Source organism: Hordeum vulgare, chromosome 2H (assembly GCF_904849725.1).
Source record: "Hordeum vulgare subsp. vulgare chromosome 2H, MorexV3_pseudomolecules_assembly, whole genome shotgun sequence".
Classification (NCBI taxonomy): domain Eukaryota; kingdom Viridiplantae; phylum Streptophyta; class Magnoliopsida; order Poales; family Poaceae; genus Hordeum; species Hordeum vulgare.
In genome coordinates this window covers 454,242,665-454,266,908 of record NC_058519.1, presented here as the reverse complement: position 1 = coordinate 454,266,908, position 24,244 = coordinate 454,242,665, and the positions used below count along the sequence as shown (strand labels likewise).

General features: G+C 47.5%; 1 protein-coding gene and 2 pseudogenes across 1 annotated transcript; all 3 read right to left on the bottom strand.

Moving 5' to 3' along the window:
• Positions 1-1,516: 1,516 nt before the first annotated feature.
• Positions 1,517-3,150, bottom strand: LOC123430243 (annotated as a pseudogene).
• A 991-nt stretch (positions 3,151-4,141) lies between these two features.
• LOC123428132 (protein DJ-1 homolog D-like) lies at positions 4,142-4,841 on the bottom strand. The gene is given in 4 exon segments (XM_045112298.1): positions 4,142-4,203; positions 4,206-4,232; positions 4,235-4,304; positions 4,521-4,841. Coding segments are annotated over 4 exon segments (480 nt in total).
• A 618-nt stretch (positions 4,842-5,459) lies between these two features.
• LOC123430242 lies at positions 5,460-6,954 on the bottom strand (annotated as a pseudogene).
• Positions 6,955-24,244: the final 17,290 nt, after the last annotated feature.

Here is a 24,244-nt window from a genome sequence, read left to right as displayed (position 1 = left end):
CCTCCATGATCGCCCCCCCCCCTCCGCCAGAGCACCAGAAGAGGGCTCCAAATGGGCAGACACCGGAACAGAAACTTGCGGCGACGGAAAAAGTGTTTCGGGAGGTTCTCTAGGGTTTTCTAGATATATGTGAATATATAGCGAAGAGAACAATGCCAGAAGAGGTGAGAGGTGGTCCCAAGCCATAAGGACACGACCCCCCCCCCCCCCCGACGCATCCTATTGGCTTGGGGGCACCTCATGTGCCCTTCGGTATTCCTTCGAAGCTTCCAGATCTTATTTTTTTCCAGAAAAAACCATTTAAAGGTTTCAGGGTACTTGGACTTCATTTGGTACAGTATTCTTGAAAAACAAAAAACATGCAGAAAACAACAACTGGCACTTGGCACCGACTTAAGAGGTTAGTACTCAAAAATAATATAAAACATCAAGTAAATGCTTAAAAAGTATCCTAGAATGATAATACAATTTCATGGAACAATAAAAAATTATAGATGCATTGGATACATGTAAATGTTCCGTTTTATCTGGCAAAAAATGTTCTTAGAAGACATTGTGTCCATCTTGGTTGTCCTTAAAATCATGATCTATGAATTTGTGGATAAATATCTTGGTTTGCCTCTGTCGGAAGGTCGTATGAAGGCAGACGAGTTTCAATCCACCAAATAAAAAACGCTGAAGCGGATTTCTGACTGGATTGAAAAATATGCTTCTAGCAGGGTGAAGGGAATCCGCATCAAGTATGGCATTCAGGCTATTCTGACCAATGCCATGTGTATCTTTAAATTTCCTCCTTCACTTTGTGATGAGTTATCCAGATTATCACAAATTTTTGGCGGGACGGTGACGAGAATAGGAAACAAACTCGTTGGCTGGCTTGGGATAATATGATGAGACCAGAACGTGATGGGAGAATGGGCTTTTGCAACTTTAGGCTTTTTAATCTAGCAGTTTTGGCAAAACAAGCTTGGCGTTTATTATTTTTTCCGAACTCTTTGTGAGTAAAGGTGACGAAAGATAAATATTATTATCATGGGCATCTTATTGATATTGTTTTCTCTCAAGCAACGTCCCTTACTTGGCAAGGTATTATGCATGGCCTTGAGGTGCTAAAAAAGGGCATCATATCGAGATTACCGATGGTAATAGTATTAATACTTGGAGGGATAATTGGATTCATAGGGACGTTTGCCTAAAATTTTCTGCTAAGGGGAACAGAACTAGGATCAAGTGGTGTCTAATTTATTCATGAGCGGGTCTAGGAGATGGGACGAGAATCTGATCGGGCATCTACTTTATCCCCATGAAGCGGAGAAAATTTTAAGTTAAGTAATATGAATTTGGGTGAGGGAGATCTTATTGCATGGCACCATGATGGTGCAATCCACCGTGAACCCACCCTGAATAACCGTTGATCAATGGTGACCACACTCCTCCATATATAGAAATCATATACTCCCTTGGTTTTTAAATACAAGTTTTTTTTAAAAATTTATTAGAAAACTACATACGGATGTATATAAATATATATTTACTTATTTTATTCTGTATTTAAGAACGGAAGGAGTATTTTCTGTCGTACATGAAGCAATGCTCCGATTTGACTGTCCGCTTTGGAGTACATAGACGCAGATCCGGACAAAATGAAAAAAAAACTGGTCGAGAGGCGGGGCAAACACAACTCTCGTGGGCTCTCGTGGTACAGTCGTACAGGCTACAGGCTACGTTCGGAGTCCGACAGGCTTCTACAGCCACAGGATGTGGTTCACCAGCTTGTCGACGCAGACCCGGGACGACCCACCATCGGCGACGGCCGCGGCCGCCCTGCTCCGGAGCTCCCGGGCGCGCTCCCTCATCCCCTCCCCCTCCTCGCCCCGCATCAGCCGCCGGACGGCCGCCTCCACCGCTCCCCGCTCCAGCACGCCGCCGTCCAGCACGATGCCCGCGCGCCACACATGCTCCACGTGCCTCGCGTTGCCCATCTGGTCCCGAAGCATGGCCGGCAGAGCATCGGCACGCCCCCGCACGCGCCCTCCATCGCCGAGTTCCACCCGTCGTGCGTCCAGAACCCGCCCACGGCCCCGTGCGCCAGCACCTCCTCCTGCGGCACCCAGCCCACCACCAGGCCACGGCCGCCCGTCGCCGCCGCGAACCCGTCGGGCAGTGCGGCCCCGCGGGCGAGCCCCGGCCGGAGCGCCCACAGGAACGGTTGCCCGTTGTTTGCCACGCCCCACGCCGCCTCGGCCAGGTCGGCGCCGCTCATGCTCGCCAGGCCGCCGAAGCTGATGTAGAGCACGGACGCCGGTGCCTGCGCGTCCAGCCAGTGCAGGCAGGAGCGGTCCTGCTGAAGAAGGCTGTTGGACGACGCCGGGGAGAGCTTGTGGAGCGGGCCGACATCGAACAAGGGCACGCCGGCGAGGTCGCGTCGGGTTGCCGCCAGGTCGTCTGCCTCCAGCGCGTCGAAGGTGTTGAGGACGAACCCTGCGGAGCTCCGCACCGCCTCGACCGCCCGGGACAGCAGCTCGCACATGAGCTCGTGCTCGTGGCGGCTCCTGCTGTTGGCGCCCATCAGGTCCCGGACGCGGTACGGCGGAAGCTCCCTCACCGGCGCGTCCAGCTTCGACTCCGCCCCCACCGGGAGGTACCCCTTCTCGCAGAGCACGGGGTTGGCCAGGAAGTTGCGGAAGCAGGAGGCGCTGCCGGTGCGCAGCACCAGCGTCGGCACGCCCAGTCGCCGCGCCACGCGCACGAGGGCCAGCAGGTGCGCCTCGGCGACCAGGCACGCGACCTCGTCCCTGGCGCCGGGAGCATCCAGCGGGGCGGCCAGGCGCTCCCGGAATGGCCAGGAGGTGTTGACGGCCAGGAGGTGCTCCATGGTGGCCGCCACCATCTCCGGGGTGCCCGCGGGCAAGCCGTCGGGGACGGGCACGAAGTCGTAGGCCGGGTGGCGGGACGGGTCGGGCGCGTTGAAGCGGGCGTGGAAGACGGTGACGGCGAAGCCGCGCGCGTGGAGGAGGCCCGCTAGCTGGAACATGGGGTTGATGTGGCCCTGGTACGGGAGCGGGAAGAGCAGCACGAGGCGGCGGCGGGACCTGGGCTTGCTCCGAGTCTTCGCCTCCTTCACCTCGCCGCGTGGTCACCTCTGCCCCTCGTCCAGCTTGCCGCACAGAGAGAGCTGAGCTGCCGGCTGCGGGCGCGTGTGGATAAGGCCGCCGCCGGAGCAAGCCCCCGCACAAGCCCGTCAGATCCCTCTCTAACGGTGACAGCAGGTCCGCGAGAACGGCGGCCACCACCAGCTCCTGCTCGCCGAACTCCTCCTTCCGCATGCGTCCGCTCCGAGTCGCCGCGTCCGTCTTGGATCTCGGCGAGCGAGTAGGGATTGGGGGGAGTTCCCGTGCGTTGCAACGGAACATATTGTTACATGTCTTATGACTCTAGCTACAACATAGACATTTGCCACAAACTACACCGGTTTTTCATCCAACAATCGTTTTTCTCTGATTTTTTGCACAACAGCCAAGAAATGGAATTGGATAACAATTGTGATTCCAGTATCATATAGAATAGAAAAAATGGATACAACACCTGCTCCTCGAGCCAATGATCAAAGTTGCAAGCCAGAACTAATTCGAGAGTTCGGTTCCTCTTTCTTTCTGTGTTGGTTGGTGTTAGCGAACACCCTGATGTTTCTCTGCTTCTATAACCTTCATACAATTAGCACACACACGGAACCAAAACCACACCGTATATTTTACTACAGAATGCTCCTAGATCCAATCCACCACTCTTCAAGGACATCCACACCAAAGGAAATATGCACATTATTGTAAACTTGCCTCTGTTGTATTTCCCTCCTCGTGACAGAGACATCAAATCAAAAAACTGATCTTGTAGGGCTTTGCTGGTGATCAAATCCATATGCCTTATTGTGGTGCTAGCCAACTAAAGATCTAGCAGTTTAGATGGGGGCATCTTTTTCTAAATAGAATTGCCGCAAGCAAAACGAGTTCATTAACAGGAACCATTCGCGTCATTAATAACAGCTCGTGGACAATATCTGAACTCTACAGAGTGTGACAGTGATCAGTGTTCACACTCAAGTTATTACAAACGGAGGAGAAGATGCATTGCATCTTCAGATTCAGAAGGAGACGGTGATGCCCAAGAGATCCACGAGGTGAGCTATGAACTCGGCAAGGTCCGCCAGCTCGCCGCCGTCACGAGCTTCCCGCCCCTTCGGGATCCACGCCCACCGCGCCGGTGAGGTTGGAGATCACCCTCATGGGGCACGCTGCCCCGCGCACCTCTTGCCCTTGAGGAGCCCCGCCGCGGCGAAGACGCAGGAGTTGCGCGATGGCGGTCAGGATGTGGCCATCGGCGACGCAGAGGCTGAAGGGATCGGGCTCGACCCAGGTCCCGCCGGCCAGCTCCACCAGGGGCCGCAGGCTGAAGAAGGCGGCGAGCAGGACCTGGCTGTGGCACGTGAGCACGACCGGCCTGCGCAGCTCGCCAGCGAACGCCCCGACGACCACGACCGCCTCGGGGTCAACGCTGAGCTGCTCCACGAAGCGGTCGCCCGGGACGACGAACGCGTCGTACAAGGACGGGTCGGTGACGCGGAAGCGGTGGCCGGGGAGCTCCGTGTAGAGCTCGTAGCCGAGGAAGTCGTGCACGGTGGTGGGGCAGGGGTCGTCGGGTGCCTTGCCCGGCGGGGCGCAGTGGACGGCGACGCCCAGGCCGGCCAGCGCGTAGAAGGGCACGACCGCCTCGTAGTCCTCGAAGATCTCCTCGTCTGTAATCAGATCGAAGCCCCGAGGGCCGAAGCCCCCGTGCCAAGCCATCGCACCGCCCGTCGCCCGCCGTGATCCACGAGCCGGCGCCCCTCCCCACGGCCTAGCTCGGCCAGAGCTGTAACCTCTGCAGTCGTTCCCCGTCGAGATCCGCGCGCCGCCGCCCTCTCCATGGCCTAGCTCGGCCAGAGTTGCAACCTCTGCAACCGTTCCCCACCGAGATCCGCGCCACGACCCGAAACGTTTTTTCACTTACTATAGGACTGCGGGTTGATTTCGAAAGAACAGAAGGACTTTTCTGCAAAAATGCCAGCGACGGACGACAGAAGCGCTCAGCGCTTTACTATTATTAGGGAAGATAGCCTCACGTACGATAAAAGCAGGTCCGATTTTCGTATGATGGTGCAATCCACCGTGAACCCACCCTGAATAACCGTTGATCAATGGTGACCACACTCCTCCATATATAGAAATCATATACTCCCTTGGTTTTTAAATACAAGTTTTTTTAAAAAAAATTATTAGAAAACTACATACGGATGTATATAAATATATATTTACTTATTTTATTCTGTATTTAAGAACGGAAGGAGTATTTTCTGTCGTACATGAAGCAATGCTCCGATTTGACTGTCCGCTTTGGAGTACATAGACTCAGATCCTGACAAAATGAAAAAAAAACTGGTCGAGAGGCGGGGCAAACACAACTCTCGTGGGCTCTCGTGGTACAGTCGTACAGGCTACAGGCTACGTTCGGAGTCCGACAGGCTTCTACAGCCACAGGATGTTGTTCACCAGCTTGTCGACGCAGACCCGGGACGACCCACCATCGGCGACGGCCGCGGCCGCCCTGCTCCGGAGCTCCCGGGCGCGCTCCCTCATCCCCTCCCCCTCCTCGCCCCGCATCAGCCGCCGGACGGCCGCCTCCACCGCTCCCCGCTCCAGCACGCCGCCGTCCAGCATGATGCCCGCGCGCCACACGTGCTCCACGTGCCTCGCGTTGCCCATCTGGTCCCGAAGCATGGCCGGCAGAGCATCGGCACGCCCCCGCACGCGCCCTCCATCGCCGAGTTCCACCCGTCGTGCGTCCAGAACCCGCCCACGGCCCCGTGCGCCAGCACCTCCTCCTGCGGCACCCAGCCCACCACCAGGCCACGGCCGCCCGTCGCCGCCGCGAACCCGTCGGGCAGTGCGGCCCCGCGGGCGAGCCCCGGCCGGAGCGCCCACAGGAACGGTTGCCCGTTGTTTGCCACGCCCCACGCCGCCTCGGCCAGGTCGGCGCCGCTCATGCTCGCCAGGCCGCCGAAGCTGATGTAGAACACGGACGCCGGTGCCTGCGCGTCCAGCCAGTGCAGGCAGGAGCGGTCCTGCTGAAGAAGGCTGTTGGACGACGCCGGGGAGAGCTTGTGGAGCGGGCCGACATCGAACAAGGGCACGCCGGCGAGGTCGCGTCGGGTTGCCGCCAGGTCGTCTGCCTCCAGCGCGTCGAAGGTGTTGAGGACGAACCCTGCGGAGCTCCGCACCGCCTCGACCGCCCGGGACAGCAGCTCGCACATGAGCTCGTGCTCGTGGCGGCTCCTGCTGTTGGCGCCCATCAGGTCCCGGACGCGGTACGGCGGAAGCTCCCTCACCGGCGCGTCCAGCTTCGACTCCGCCCCCACCGGGAGGTACCCCTTCTCGCAGAGCACGGGGTTGGCCAGGAAGTTGCGGAAGCAGGCGGCGCTGCCGGTGCGCAGCACCAGCGTCGGCACGCCCAGCCGCCGCGCCACGCGCACGAGGGCAGCAGGTGCGCGTCAGCGACCAGGCACGCGACCTCGTCCCTGGCGTCGGGAGCGTCCAGCGGGGCGGCCAGGCGCTCCCGGAACGGCCAGGAGGTGTTGACGGCCAGGATGTGCTCCATGGTGGCCGCCACCGTCTCCAGGGTGCCCGCGGGCAAGCCGTCGGGGACGGGGACGAAGCCGTAGGCCGGGTGGCGGGACGGGTCGGGCGCGTTGAAGCGGGCGTGGAAGACGGTGACGGCGAAGCCGCGCGCGTGGAGGAGGCCCGCTAGCTGGAACATGGGGTTGATGTGGCCCTGGTACGGGAGCGGGAAGAGCAGCACGCGGCGGCGGCGGGACCTGGGCTTGCTCCGAGTCTTCGCCTCCTTCACCTCGCCGCGTGGTCACCTCTGTCCCTCGTCTAGCTTGCCGCACGGAGAGAGCTGAGCTGCCGGTCGCGGGCGCGTGTGGATAAGGCCGCCGCCGGAGCAAGCCCCCGAACAAGCCTGTCAGATCCCTCCCTGACGGTGACAGCAGGTCCGCGAGAACGGCGGCCACCACCAGCTCCTGCTCGCCGAACTCCTCCTTCCGCATGCGTCCGCTCCGAGTCGCCGCGTCCGTCTTGGATCTCGGCGAGCGAGTAGGGATTGGGGGGAGTTCTGCGGGGCAGTGGATAAGATAGAAGAAACGCGAATTAAAACTGAAAGGATTTTTTCACTTAATGAAGGACCGCGGGTTGATTTCGAAGAAATAGAGGGGGTTTTCTGCAAAATCGCCAGCGACGTACGACACAAGCGATCCGTGGTTTATTATTAGGGGAGATTAGGGAGAGATTATGGGTCTCTTTTGCCTATATGTTGTTGCCTAGCCAAGTTGAGGACAATGAATCATTGGCGTTCATTTTCCATAACTCTGTAATATTAAATCTCCATCGTTCATTTTCTATCGTTAAATCTCCATCGTTCGTTTTTTATCATTTTAATAATATAATAGATAGATGCATACACACCTTTTTCATATCACCATATCAATGTCATTAACCCGTAATTTCTTTATATATGCTACATGATGATTTTAAGTATCACGCATCGAATATCATTATTTTTTATCTAGTCTTATGACCCATGCAAATTACCGTCACTATTTGTCTAGCTCTCAAACAAATATAAGTGAAAAACGAGATCATAATATTTCCATAAAATCTACACACTATCATGCTCAAAAAGATACAAGTGAAGTACTAGAGCAACTATTAAGCTCAAAAGATATAAGTAAAACACATAGAGTATTCTAACAGATTATGATGATGTGGTATCTCTCTCAAATAGGTGTGTCCAGCAAACAATGATTGTGGTAGACTAAAAGTAAAAGCAAATAAAAGCAAACGATGCTCCAAGCAAAACTCATATCATGTGATGAATAAAAATATAGCTCTAAGTAACATGCCGATGGAGGGATGCCTTCCTGTTCCTAGAATATTACCATGGGGTGCCTTGGGAATCCCCAAGCTTAGGTTTTTTCTGCTCCTCAATCCTTTATCTATGGGGACAATACCCAAAACTTGATAAATTCAATCACCTAAAACTCAACCAAACTTCGTGAGATCCGTTAGTATAAGCAACATATAAAATACTTTCAGGTGTTGTTACAAATTGATTCTTATTTTATTTTAGCATAGGGTACTGTATCTTAACTCCTCCATGGCTTATACCCCCCCCCCCCCGATACCATCCATAACATCATCAAAACAAGCAAACTACACATGCAAAAATAGAATCTGACTGAAACGGAACAATATGTAGTAATCTGTAATGAACCTATACTTCTGTAACTCCAATTATGAAAAATAAGGACGATCTGAGTAATTTGTATAAAAATATTTAAAAAAATCAGCTTAAAAAGACATTCCGGTAAAATCATAGAAATTCTGCACTGGACTCAAAGTTTTTGTTTTTGTATCGTATCAATTCTATTCATTATGCAAATCATCCCAAAGGCCTTACTTGGCACAAACAATAATTAAAAAATAAAAATAAAATCATTACAAAGGCAATAATCATGTTATCACAAACTAAAAGAAAAACAAAAAAAGCAAAAAATTAAAGATAACTATTGGGTTGCCTCCCAACAAACGCTATTGTTTTACGCCCCTAGCTAGGCATATTGCATAGTTTCAAGTGTCGTCATCTTTGACACCCAATGTGACGCCCTCCGTTTAATCGTACGCTAATCATACACGCAAATGCGTACGATCAAACCCAAGGACTCACGGAAAGATATCACAACACAACTCTAGACACAAATAAAATAATACAAGCTTCATATTACAAGCCACGGGCCTCGAGGGCTAGAATACAGAAGCTCGATAAACACACGAGTCAGCGGAAGCAACAATATCTGAGTATAGACATAAAATAAGAGGTGTCTTAGAGAAGGCTAGAACAAAAGAAACACGATCGAACGAGGCGAGGCCTCCTTCCTGGGAACTTACTAACTACTCCTATTCTTCAGCGGCCTCCACGAAGAAGTCATCATCGGGGTGGCAGACGTCGACAGGAAATTCCATCTCCTGGGCTCCATCATCTGGTCGCAGCAACGGATCAAGGGAGCAAAGGGGGAGCAAAGCAACGGTGAGTACTCATCCAAAGTACTCGCAAGACTTACATCAAAACTATGCTAAGTATGCATCAGTATCAAAGAAGGGGGTGGTTATACTAACTGCAGCAATGCGAGAATAGAGAGAGAAGGCCTAGTCCTATCAAAGACTAGCATCTTCAAGGTCTTGCAGCAATAGACGAGAGTAGAACAGGTAACACAGATAATAATCATATTGTTGCAGCAATTATTAATATGAGGTCACGTCCAGAGATCCTCCCTCGACTCCCTGCGAGAAGCAATCCCGAGGCAACTAATTCCAGTTAAGTAACAATTATAGTTGTATAAGATCAGGGCACAACTCCAAGTCGTCCTGTAACCATGGACACGGCTATTCGAATAGATAAGTTCTTCCCTGCATGGGTGCACAATATATTCCCCGACGCGCTCGATAACACTCTGGCCGGACACACTTTTCTGGGTCATGCCAGGCCTCGGAATATCGACACGTCGCAGCCCCACCTAAGCTCAGCAGAGAGGCCAGGCCGCCGGTCTAACTCCTAAGCACAGAGGGTTCATGGGCCCACTTCCCCTCCGCGCTCCTGCACGATGCGAGGGCGGCCGACGTCAGTTCTAGCACCCCTTAATACAAGAGCGATGCATCTTGGGACCACTCGGGCGCGCGCCGCTACATCGCTGACGTCTGAAGAGCTTCGGCTGATACCGCGACGTCGAGTATCCATAATTCTTCCCACGCAGACGGTTAGTGCATAATAAGACCTTCCGACCAACCCAGATCAAATACCCAAATCCATTATCATTTTAATTAGGCCATCGACACAATCTCGCGGGAATCCACCCGTCTAACAACTAATCACCAATGATCCGAGTAACATGGTCGAGTAACTGTGTGGTTGTAACATCAGGGGAATCCGAGGTATCACCCTCGTTGGATTCCGAATGATGTATCTGTCAAGGTGGGCTTAGAGGAATCACCATTGAGGGTCCCACACTTGATGGGTTGCACGACAGAGTCATCGTCGGGAATGGTGAAAGAGGAATCACCCTCGATAACCACGACTGACTAGTTGTACTACAGAGATATCATCAGGAGTACTTAGCGAGGTGTTGACGTCAGTTGTGCTTCCCCGGCAATAGTGTCAGAAATATGTAGTGTTAGCTAGACGAATGCTTATGACAACGAACATTCTCCTGTAACGGCACCAGAAGAATGCTGATAGCACTCCGCGGTAATGAAACTGGAAGAATATTGTTGATGGCCCACCAGCGCGTGGGTTGGCAATAGTTTTCGAGGGTAGAGTATTCGACCCAAATTTGTGGATTCGCACGACGGGAGGTGAGAGAATACTCTCAAGTATTAGCAGCTGAATATGTCAGATTCAACCACACCTGAAAGATTAGTATCTGCAAGCACAGTAGTAACAGCAAAGTAACGAGTAACGGTAGTGTAACGAGCAATAGCAGTGGCAAGGAACAGCAGTAGCAAGTAGCAACAGTAGCAAGCGATAGTAGTAGAAACAGTAATAGCAGCAGCAACAGAACAAGACAAGTAACAGCAGTAGCAACAGTAGTAGCAGCAGCAGAGCAAGACAAGTAACCGCAGTAGCAACAGTAGTAGCAGCAACAGAGCAAGACAAGTAACAGCAGTAGGACAAGCTCGTAGGCAATGGGTCGGTGATTTGTTTGGATGATATTCATCATGCAACAGCTATAACACGGAGAGATATGTGACTAGCTCTCGTTCGTCAATGTGATGTAGGCATGCATTCCGTGTGTCGTCATACGTGCTTAGGGAAAAGAACTTGCATGACATCTATTGTCCATCCCTCCCGTGGCAGCGAGGTCCAAAAGGAAACTACGGGATATTAATGTTCTCCTTTTAATAAAGAACCGGACCAATGCATTAGCACTTGGTGAACACATGAACTCCTCAAACTATGATCATCACCGGGAGTGGTTCCGGTTATTGTCACTCCAGGGTTGCCGGATCATAACAAATTGTAGGTAACTGCAACTTGCAAGACCAGATCTAAAACACACATATATTGGTGACAACATAATAATTTCAGATCTGAAATCATGGCACTCGGGCCCTAGTGACAAGCATTAAGCATGGCAAAGTAGTAGCAACATCAAATCTCAGAACATAGTGGATACTAGGGATCAATCCCCATCAAAACTAACTCGATTACATGATAGATCTCATCCGACTCATCACCGCCCAGCGAGCCTACGAATAGATTACTCACGAACGACGAAGAGCTTCATGGAATTGGAGAGGGAAGAAGGTTGATCATGACGATGGCGACGATTTCCCCTCTCCGGAGCCCAAGACGGACTCCAGATCTGCCCTCCAGATGAAGAACACGTGGTGGCGGCGCCTCCGTATCGAGAACGCGACGAAAACTTCTCTTTTTATTTTTTTTGGGACGAAATACAACTTATAGAGCTGGAGTTGGGGGCGACAGGTGTCTGTGGGCCCCACAAGCCTGCCCACCGCCACCAGGGGGTGGTGGCGGAGCAGGGGCTTGTAGCCCACTGGCCCACCCCCTCAGGTGGAACTTGGTGCAGGTATTTTTGATATTTTCCAAAACTGTTCCCCATAAATTTTCACGACATTTGGAGAACTTTGATTTCTGCACAAAAATAACACTAAGGCAATTCTGCTGAAAACAGCGTCAGTCCAGGTTAGTTCCATTCAAATCATGCAAATTATAGTCCAAAACAAGGGCAAAAGAGTTTGGAAAAGTAGATACGTTGGAGACGTATCAACTCCCCCAAGCTTAAAACCTTGCTTGTCCTCAAGCAACTCAGTTGACAAATTGAGAGAGAAAGAAAAAACTTTGACAAACTATGTTTGATCTTGTTGTTGCAACTATGTCTAACTCATAACCAGAATTTCAGCAAGATCACAAGTTAACCACATAAGCAAATAACACAAAGGTCTCACGGTAAACTAATATCAATGGCATAATCAGCTAATGAGCAAATAATAATGAGTTTCAAATACCAACACTTCAATCAAAGCAAGCATGAAGCAATATGAATAGTTGGTATCTCGCTAGCTCTTTCTGAGACCGCAAAACATAAATGGAGAGCACTTTCAAAGATCAAGGGCTGACTAAACATTGTAATTCATAGCAGTGAAGATCCAGTCATAGTCATACTCAATATCAATCAAAAGTAAAGCATAGAAATGACACAGGTGCTCTCTAATTGGTGCTTATATAAGAGGAGGATGACTCAATAGGAAAATAAATAGACAGGCCCTTCGCAGAGGGAAGCATTGATTTGCAGAGGTGCCAGAGCTCAAGCTTTTGAAAACAGAGATAATAATTTTGGGTGGCATACTTTCATTGTCAACACAATGACCAAGAGTTCTCAATATCTTCCATGCTACTCATGCTATAGGCGGTTCCCAAACAGAAAAGCAAAGTTTTAACTCCCCCACCAGCAATCAATCACACTTCACGGCTAGCCGAATCCTTGGGTACCGTCCATACTAACATCAATCCGGGGGGAGTCTTGTTTTACAGTTATGTTTTCGATTTAAGCATGGAACTGGGCATCCCAAATACCGGCCTCTTTCTCTTGAAGGACTGTGAATAAACACATGTCGAGGATAACACTCCTAGCATGGAAGATGCCAATAGCCCTCTGTCACCACATGAGCGGTTCGGGCATGCAAAACAGATTTATTTCTTGAAGGTTTGGAGAGTGGCACATGCAAATTTACTTGGAACGGCAGGTAGATACCGCAAATAGGTAGGTATGGTGGACTCTCATGGAAAAACTTTTGGGTTTATGGAAGTGGATGCACAAGCAGTATTCCCTCTTAGTACAAGTGAAGGCTAGCAAAAGACTGGGAAGCGACCAACTAGAGAGCGACAATAGTCATCAAGATGCAATGAGTTTGACTAACATTAAATGCAAGCATGAACATGATATAAATCACCATGAACACAAACATCATAGAGGCTATGTTGATTTTGTTTCAACTACATGCATGAACATGCGCCAAATCAAGCTATCATAATCGAGATATCTCTCAGGGAGGAGCATCTCTCCTTCCTCTCCCAGTCTAATGGATATCTCAAAGTGTCTGGCCAGACGGGTTGCATGGATACCTCCATAGACAACACCCTTAGAACGGTTCAGGTTCAACCGTTGAGCTACTATAGCGCCCAAGCTATAAGTCTTATCGTTATAAAGGCCTTCGCGCAGAACCGCAAGGTCTGGAGAACTAAGTGATCCAGCCTCCCCACGGCCAATCAATCATTTTCCCACAAATAGTGAGAAGTATCGAAGCACAGGAAAATGTATGCTAGCAGTTCTAGCACGAGACATTCCTCTCTCCTCTCCAACAGCAATAGAACTAATGAAATCCTCCAAGTCCCGTGGACGAGGGTCACGGATATCCCCAACATAAGGTAATTTGCATACATTGCAAAAGTCCTGCAGCGTCATGCACTGGGGAACATCGTATATCATGAACTCAACCATGGGAGGATTCTTCCTCGGATAAAAGTTGAAGCTTTGAACGAAAATATTGGTGAGGAGGAGATATTGTGGGCACTTGTCTTCAACGAACGCAGTAAGACCTGCGTTCTGCACCAAGTAATAAAAGTCTTCATAAAGCCCGGCGGCGCGCAAAAATTCATCACTTGGCCACTCGCACGCTTGAACTTCTGTGACTCGAGGGACTGCGTACTTGGGGTGATTCTTCTCGTCCTCCTTGGGGTTATGGCTTGAAGGGCCTCTCAAGAACCTCCTCATCTCTTCCTTTTTCTAGCTCTGAAAAAATCTGAAATTTTTAGAGACTTCGAAAGAAAAGTGAACAAATATCATCCCAACTTGTAGCAACTACTCCTACTAGTGCCTAGAGACCGTATCACGCGCTAAAACTACTTGGGACCAGCTAAAATCAACTTTTCTAGCTCAAGAACAGGGTCACCAAGGTAGCAAGAATTCGCGAAGGATAAAGCACTAGAGTAAAAACTAATTGGACCAATGGAGGAGTCACTTACCAAGGAGTAATTTCCCCAAAACAGTTCGGAGAATGGTGCTTTGAGCAAGGAGATCGAAAATCACAGCCAAATGAGCAAGAACACGTGTTTGAGCTGCGAAACCATTTTTTCTAGAGGTGGAAGAAGAGGCTGAGAGCTGGAGTGAGTGGAGGGGGTGCCTGTGGGCCCCACAAGCTTGCACCCTGCCACCAGGGGGTAGGTGGCGGTGGGGGGCTTGTGGCCCACTGGTCAGGCCCCCTGACCAGCTCTCAGGCCCAGAAATTTTCAAAAATTACAGAAAAATCATACTTAATTTTCAGGACCATCGGAGAACTTTTATTTTCGAGGTATTTTTCTCCGAGACATTAAACAGAAAACAGGAAAAGCTAAACTAATTCCATCATTTTTCTTCTAAGCAACAGAAAAGGAAAACTCAAAACAGAGGTATGTGACTCTCTGATTCATCTGTTTCATGGTCATCGGAAGAAATCCGTCAATGGGGTTGATCAAGTCCTTATGACAAAACCTTATCGAATCGCAAGAGAGAACGGAGAATTTTCGAATAGCCACTGAGTCACCTAAATGGGGATATGTATCTCCCCAACAAGCAAATCATACTTCATCTTGACATGAGGAATAGGGCATTCAAAGCTCCCAATGAGAATCGATGAAGTCTTTTCGATAGCATTGATGCAATGTACTGGATATCGTTTCTTCGGGAAGTGCACGGTGTGCTCATTACCGTTGACATGGAAAGTGACATTGCCTTTGTTGCAATCTATAACAGCCCCTACAGTGTTTAAAAAGGGTCTTCCGAGGATGATAGCCATGGCATCGTCCTCGGGAATATCCAAGATAACAAAATATGTTAAGATAGTGGTGTTAGCAACCACAACAGGCACATCCTTGCAAATGCCGATAGGGAAAGCAGTTGATTTATCGGCCATTTACAGAGAAATTCCAGTGCGTGTCAACTTATCCAACTCAAGTCAACGATAAAGAGAGAGTGGCATAACACTAACACCGGCTCCAAGGTCACATAAGGCAGTTCTTACGTAGTTTCCTTTAATGGAGCAAGGTATAGTGGGCACTCCGGGATCACCAAGTTTCTTAGGAGTTCCACCTTTGAAAGTGTAATTGGCAAGCATGGTGGAGATCTCAAGATCTGGTATCTTTCGTTTATTAGTCACGATATCTTTCATGTACTTGGCATACAGAGACATCTTGAGCATATTAGTTAACCGCATCTGCAGAAAGACGGGTCTTATCATCTCAATGAAGCGCTCAAAATCCTCATCATCCTTTTTCTTGGATGGCTTAGGAGGAAAGGGCATAGGTCTCTGAACCCATGGATCTCTTTCTTTACCATGCTTCCTAGCAGTAAAGTCATTATTGTCGTATCTCTTAGGTTGTGGATTATCAGGATAAACCGTAGATTCAATCTCCACATCCTCATCATTGCTAGGTTGAGCATTATTATGAACATCACTGTCCACATTGTCACCAGGTTCATGTTCATCACCAGATTGTGTTTCTACATCAGACGTAGAAATATCATTAGGTTCTTCAGGTGTGACAGTATTTGGTGAATTGGCGTGTAGGTTTCTATCATCCTTCTTCTTGTCCTTAGGATGACTAGGTGTATCAGCATTGATTCCTTGAGAATCTTGATCAATACTCTTAGGATGACCTTCAGGATACAGAGGTTCCTGAGTCATTTTGCCTCCTCTAGTAATGACTCTGATAGAGTTGTCATTCAATTCATTGAGCAGGTCATTCTGAGCTTTAAGTACTTGTTCTACCTGAGTAGTAATCATAGAGGCATGTTTACTCAGAAGCTTCAGAGCATTGACATTTCTGTCTACACAAGCACTTAAATGGCTCAGCATACGAGTACTTTGTTCCAAATGTCTGCTAACATAATCATTGAAACTCTATTGTTTGGCAACAAAGTTGTCAAATTCATCAAAGCATAGGCTAGCAGGTTTATCAAAAGGAATATCACTCTCGTCAAACCTACGCAGAGAATTCACTTCTACTACCTGTATCGGGTTATCGAGACCGTGGATCTCTTCGATAGGTGGTAGATTTTTGACATCTTCAGATCTAATGCCTTTATCTTGCATAGATTTCTTGGCTTCTTGCATATCTTAGGGACTGAGGAATAGAATACCTCTTTTCTTAGGAGTTGGCTTAGGAGGTGGTTCGGGAATAATCCAAGCATTATCGTTGATCAAGAGGTTATTCAGTAGGGTCTCAGCTTGTTCTACAGTTCGTTCCCTAAAAACACAACCGGCACAACTATCTAGGTGGTCTCTAGAGGCATCGGTAAGTCCATTATATAGGATATCAAGTATCTCTTTCTTCTTAAGAGGGCGATCAGGCAAAGCATTCTGTAGCTGGACGAGCCTCCCCCAAGCATGTGGAAGACTCTCTTCTTGGAGTTGAGCAGAGTTGTATATTTCCTGCAAGACAGCTTGCTTCTTATGGGCAGGGAAATATTTCTCACGGAAGTAATAGACCATCTCCTGGGGACTACGCACACATCCAGGAGCAAGAGAGGTGAACCAGGCTTTAGCATCATCCTTTAGAGAGAAAGGAAACAGCTTAAGGATATAGTACTGGTGGATCTTGTCCTCATTAGTGAAAAGGTTGACTATTTCGGATAGTTTGGCAAGATGGGCTATGACCGTCTCAGACTCATAACCGTGAAAAGGATCAGATTCGGCTAGAGAGATTATCTCAGAGTCAACAGAGAATTCATAATCCTTATCGGTGACAAAGATAGGCGAAGTGGCAAACTTCGGATCATTTTTCATCCAAACTTCCCGAGATTTTTCCTTCCACTTGAGAATTAATTTCTCAGCGTCATAGGCATCCTTACACGCAAGAAAATCCTCAACTATCTCTCCCTCCATAACGTAACCCTCAAGTATATCAGGCAATTCATATCTAGGAGAGCTAGATCTAGCAGTTGCAAAAGCAGGTTCTATCTCAATAGCATCGGCAATTTCAGAAGCATCACGAGCATTGGCAGTAACTCTAGCAATATGAGCATCAAGGAACACTCCTAGTGGAACATCAGGCAAAGGAGTATCTCTAGCAGTATCAAGCATAGCATCATCAGACAAAATAGCATCATCAGGCAAAGCAGTATCAAGCGTAGCATCTCGAGAAGTATCAAGCATAGTATCAAGCATAGCATAGTATGAAGCATAGCATCATCAGGCATATTATCAAGCATAGCATCTCTAGCAGTATCAGGCATAGCATCTCTAGCAGTAGTATCACAAGCATCACCAAGCAGAGGCGACATATCAAGATTTCTTGCAGGAGGTGAAGTCGCAAACTTACTCATAACTGAAGGTGAATCAAGTGCAGAGCTAGATGGCAATTCCTTACCTCCCCTCGTAGTTGAGGGCAAGACTTTGGTCTTCGGATCCTTCAGATTCTTCATAGTGATCAGCAGATATAAATCCCAAGTGACTCAAAGAATATAGCAATACCTCCCCGGCAACGGCGCCAGAAAAATGCTGACGTCAGCTGTGCTTCCCCAGCAATAGTGCCACAAAAGTGTTGATCCTGCAATCTCTAGTGTTAGCTAGACGAATGCTCATGACAACGAACCTTCTCCTGTAACAGCGCCAGAAGAATGCTCATAGCACTCCCCGGTAATGAAACTGGGAGAATGTTGTTGATGGCCCACCAGCGCGTGGGTTCGCAGCAGTTTTCGAGGGTAGAGTATTCGACCCAAATTTGTTGATTCGCACGACGGGGGGTGAGAGAATACTCTCAAATATTAGCAATTGAATGTGTCAGATTCAACCACACCTGAAAGATTAGTATCTGCAAGCACAGTACTAACAACAAAGTAACGAGTAACGGCAGTGTAACGAGCAATAGCAGTGGCAAGGAATAGCAGTAGTGACAGCAGTAGCAAGTAGCAACAGTAGCAAGCGACAGTAGTAGCAACAGTAGTAGCAGCAGCAGCAGAACAAGACAAGTAACAACAGTAGCAACAGTAGTAGCAGCAGCGGAGCAAGACAAGTAACAGCAGTAGCAACAGTAGTAGCAGCAGCAGAGCAAGACAAGTAACAGCAGTAGGACAAACTCGTAGGCAATGGGTCGGTGATTTGTTTGGATGATATTCATCATGCAACAGCTATAACACGGAGAGATATGTGGCTAGCTCCCGTTCGTCAATGTGATGTAGGCATGCATTCCGTGTGTCGTCATACGTGCTTAGGGAAAAGAACTTGCATGACATCTATTGTCCATCCCTCCTGTGGCAGCGGGGTCCAAAAGGAAACTATGGGATATTAAGGTTCTCCTTTTAATAAAGAACTGGACCAACGCATTAGCACTTGGTGAACACATGAACTCCTCAAACTATGATCATCACCGGGAATGGTTCCGGTTATTGTCACTCCGGGGTTGTCGGATCATAACACATAGTAGGTAACTACAACTTGCAAGATCGGATCTAAAACACACATATATTGGTGACAACATAATAATTTCAGATCTGAAATCATGGCACTCAGGCCCTAGTGACAAGCATTAAGCATGGCAAAGTAGTAGCAACATCAAATCTCAAAACATAGTGGATACTAGGGATCAATCCCCATCAAAACTAACTCGATTAGACGATAGATCTCATCCTACTCATCACCGCCCAGCGATCCTACGAATAGATTACTCACGAACGACGAAGAGCTTCATGGAATTGGAGAGGGAAGAAGGTTGATGATGACGATGGCAACGATTTCCCCTCTCCGGAATCCAAGACGGACTCCAGATCTTCCCTCCAGATGAAGAACAGGTTGTGGCGGCGCCTCCGTATCGGAAATGCGACGAAAACTTCTCTTTTTATTTTTTCTAGGACGAAAGACAACTTATAGAGCTGGAGTTGGGGGCGACAGGTGCCTGTGGGCCCCACAAACCTGCTCACCGCCACCAGGGGGTGGTGGCGGAGTAGGGGCTTGTGGCCCACTGGCCCACCCCCTGAGGTGGAACTTGGCGCATGTATTTTTGATATTTTCCAAAACTGCTCCCCGTAAATTTTCAGGACGTTTGGAGAACTATGATTTCTGCACAAAAATAACACCAAGGCAATTCTGCTGAAAACAGCGTCAGTCCAGGTTAGTTCCATTCAAATCATGCAAATTATAGTCCAATACAAGGGAAAAAGAGTTTGGAAAAGTAGATACATTGGAGACGTATCAGGTGTCACCCTTGGTACCCGATAGTATCTCTATAGCATCGTACAATTAAGGGGGGTGTATGTGTTGTGTTGGGTATGGCTCGTCGATCAGGGATCGAGATTTGAAAACTAAGCGAGGCAACTGGACTACGGCGTCAGAAGGGATGACAGCTCGACCTATACTAAGCAGATTTAAAGGTACGGTTCTGAAAGTAGCAGTTCATCAAAAATAGGCTATGCATCAGATATAGGAGCTAACTACAACAGTAGCAAAATACTAATGCAAGCATGAGGGAGAAAGGCATAGGCGATATAGGGATGATCAAGGGGGTTTGCTTGCCTTGCTGCTCGGCAAAGGACTGGTCGGCACGGTCGTAGATGTAACCGGCAGCAGCGTCAGTCTCGGGGTCTACCGGTAAGAAGAGGGGGAAGAAACAATAAATAATAGCAATGGTGCAACACAATACATGACATGACAAGATGCAGGCTAGACATGAGCTAACGCAGGAACATCCATCATAGACGGTTCAGAAGAATATCTGACGATATTTTCCGGGTGTGTGGCTACTACCGGTTAAACGAGAAACGATGGAAAATTTCCATGTTTGCTATGCTAGGGACGCGTCACACACGAATGGACCGTGTATCCGGGTTCGTCTCGTTCTGCTCATCAACTTTCATGTTGAAAATATTTTGATCTAACTTACGGATTATTTTATATTAATTTTTGAAGTTTTATTAATTATTTAAGAAATAAAAACAGATTTTATTAATTTAATTAAATGCTAATATGACATCAACATGATGCCATGCTCACATCAGCAGTTGACTGGTCAACTGACCAGTGGGTCCCATGCGTCATAGACTCAGTTTTTAATTAAGATTAAATAGTAATTAATCAGATTAATTTAATGGGGGACCCACGTGTCATACTCTAGTTATTCTAATTACCTATTTAATTAATTAATTAATTAATATATCTATTTATTTATTTATTAAAAAAACATATTTTTCTTTTTATATTTTATTTTTATTTAACAACGTGTGGGGCCTCACTGTAAGTGGGAGTGGGGGTTTGGCCCCATCGGTAAGTGACATAGGCCACAAACCACACATATACATAAAGTATTTCCCTTATATACATGCATACAACATAATATTTCATACATCAATACGGGATACATACATACGCAATACTTACACGCATTATACATAATTCATTTTTTTCTAAACATCTCTCGCATCTCGAACCTCCTCGACATGTCTCACATGAGCCTCTCAACACAAAGAGAGGAGGAAAACTCCACCTCCTCCTACACGGACATAACGGCATCGGAACGCGGCAATAGTTGCCGGAATGGAACCGGGGCGGGGAAAGGAAGGAACGGATGGTCGGAGCCCGGAGCTCACTGATACGTCTCCAACGTATCAATAATTTTTTATGGTTTCATGCTATTATCTTGTCAAACTTTGGATCTTATGCATGCCTTTTATATATTTTTTGGGACTAACTTATTAAGTCAGTGCCAAATGCGAGTTCCTATTTTTTCCATGTTTTTGACCCCTTTGAGAGTAGATTTTGAAACGGAGTCCAAACGGAAGAAAATCCCCGAAAAGATTTTTTCCGGAACGGAAGAAGATCGGGAAGCCTGAGAGCCAAGGAAGGGGAACCTTAGGGGCCCCACAAGCCCCCACCCCATGGCCAGGGGGGAGGCCGCGGCCCACAGGCTTGTGGGCCCCCTAGGCACCCTCTACCCTAGGGGTTTCTCCTATAAATTCCCTAAAAATCCCAAAAAAATCAGGAGATCATCGAAATTACTTTTCGGCCGCCGCAAGATTTTGTCTCCGCAAGATCCCATCTGGGGCAAATTCTGGTGCCCTGCCGGAGGGGAGATTCGGATACGGAGGGCTTCTTCATCAACACCATGACCTCTCCGATGATGCATGAGTAGTTCACCATAGACCTATGGGTCCATAGCTAGTAACTAGATGGCTTCTTCTCTCTCTCTCTTGGATCTTCAATACAGAGTTCTCCATGATCTTCATGGAGATCTATCCGATGTAATCTTCTTTTGCGGTGTGTTTGTAGAGATCCGATGAATTGTGGATTTATGATCAGATTATCTATGAATCTTATTTGAGTTTCTTCTGATCTCTCTTATGCATGATTTCATATCTAGCCAACTAGATCTATGATTCTTGCAATGGGAGAAGTGCTTGGTTTTGGGTCCATACTGTGCGGTGACCTCACCCAATGACAGAAGGGGTAGCGAGGCACGCATCATGTTGTTGCCATCAAGGGTAAAAAGATGGGGTTTTCATCATTGGTTTGAGATTATCCCTCTACATCATGTCATCTTGCTTAAGGCGTTGCTCTATTCGTCATGAACTCAATACACTAGATGCATGCTGGATAGCGGTCGATGTGTGGAGTAATAGTAGTAGATGCAGAAAGTATCGGTCTACTTGTCTAGGACGTGATGCCTATATGTATGATCATTGCCTTAGATATCGTCATGACTTTGCGTGTTTCTATCAATTGCTCGACAGTAATTTGTTCACCCATCGTGATATTTGCTATTCTGAGAGAAGCCTCTAGTGAACACTATGGCCCCCAGGGTCTACTCCACACCATATTTTCAGCCTTACACTATTTACTTCGTTGCACTTTCCGCCTTCAGATCTCACTTTGCAAACAATCTTGAAGGGAGTGACAACCCCGTTGAAGCGTTGGCTGCAAGCTTGTTTGTGTTTGCGCAGGTACTCTGGACTTTACGAGACCCTCCTTCTGGATCGATACCTTGGTTCTCAAACTGAGGGAAATACTTACTGCTCCTGTGTTGCATCACCTTTCCTCTTCAAGGGAAAAACCAACGCAAGCCCAGTCTCTGTCAACGTGTCAATTTCTGGCACTGTTGTTTGAGAAGTAGCAGAAGGATTTCTGGCGCCGTTGCCGGGGAGGAAGATCAAGTCAAGGACTCATCCAAGTAGGTGTCGCAAACTCATCTCTTGCATTTACTTTGTTTGCCAGTTGCCTCTCGTTTTCCTCTCCCCCACTTCACCAATTTGCCTTTTTCGTTTGCCTTTTTCGTTCTCCTTTTCGTTCGCCCTTTTTTCGCCTACTCTTTGTTTGCTTGTGTGCTTGCTTGCTTGCTGAAGTCACCATGAACGAAAACACCAAACTTTGTGTCTTCTCGAATACTAATAATAATGATTTTATTAGTACTCCGATTGCTCGTGCCACTAGTGCGGAGTCATACGAAATCAATGCCGCTTTGCTGGATCTTGTTATGAAAGAGCAATTCTCTGACCTTCCTAGCAAAGATGCCGCATCACATCTCAATACTTTCATTGAGCTTTGCGATATGCAAAAGAAAAAAGATGTGGATAATGACATGATTAAATTGAATTTTTTTCCTTTCTCATTGCGAGATCGCGCAAAAACTTGGTTTTCTTCTTTGCCCAAAAATAGTATCGATTATTGGGATAAGTGCAAAGATGCTTATATATCCAAGTATTTTCCGCCGGCTAAGATCATCTCTCTCCGTAATGATATCATGAATTTCAAGCAACTTGATCATGAACATGTTGCACAATCTTGGGAGAGAATGAAATTAATGATTAGAAATTATCCCGCTCATGGCTTGAGTCTTTGGATGATTATTCAAATCTTTTACCCTCGCTTGAATTTCGCTTCTAGAAATATCTTGGACCCCGCCTCAGGTGGAACATTCATGGAAATCACGTTAGGGGAAGCCACAAAGCTCTTAGACAACATCATGACAAACTACTCTCGGTGGCACACTGAAAGGTCACCTACTAGTAAGAAGGTACACGCTATAGAAGAAATTAACTCGTTGAGTGCTAAGATGGATGAGTTAATTAATTTGGTTCTAGTAGAAGTGCTCCTTTGGATCCTAATGATATGCCCTTGTCTTCTTTGATTGAGAGTAGCAACGCTAGCTTGGACGTTAATTTTGTTGGTAGGAATAACTTTGGCAACAACAATGCTTTTAGAGGAAACTATGTTCCTAGGCCTTTTCCTAGTAACTTCTCTAATAACTTTGGCAACTCCTACAACAATACTCATGGAAATTACAATAGATTACCCTTTGATCTATAAAGTAATATCAAAGAGTTCATCAACTCTCAAAAGATTTTCAATGCGTCCATAGAGGAAAAGCTACTCAAAATTGACGATTTGGCTAAGAGCGTTGATAGAATGTCCAGTGATGTTGATGCTTTGAAAGTTAGATGTACTCCTCCCAAAATCAGCATGGATGAAACTTTGAAAGCTATGCGTGTTTCCATGATTGAGAGCCAAGAAAGAACCGCCCAAATTCGTGCTAAACATGAATGGCTTAAAAAGGCGTGTTCTCGTGATGAGAATCACGAAGATCTTAAAGTGCTTGGTGTGACTCCGTTTGAATCTTTGTTTTCTTGTGTCAAACCTAATGATTATGGGGCTGGATATGAATCCACTTTGGTTGAAAAGTGCCCCAATGACTCAGAGTCCATCTATCTTGATGCTAAAAGCATTGAAAGTGGAGTAGAAGATGTTAAAACTTTGAGTAGTAATGAAATTACTACCGTGGATTTCAAGGAATTCAATTATGATAGTTGCTCCTTGATTGAATGCATTTCTTTGATGCAATCCATGTTAAACTCTCCACACGCTTATAGCCAAAACAAAGCCTTTACCGATCATATCATCGAAGCTATGATAAAATCTCGTGAAGAGAAACTTGAATTGGAAGTATCTATCCCTAGAAAGCTTCATGATGAGTGGGAACCTACCATCAAAATCCAAATCAAAAAACTATGAATGCAATGCTTTGTGTGATTTGGGTGCTAGTATTTCTGCGATTCCAA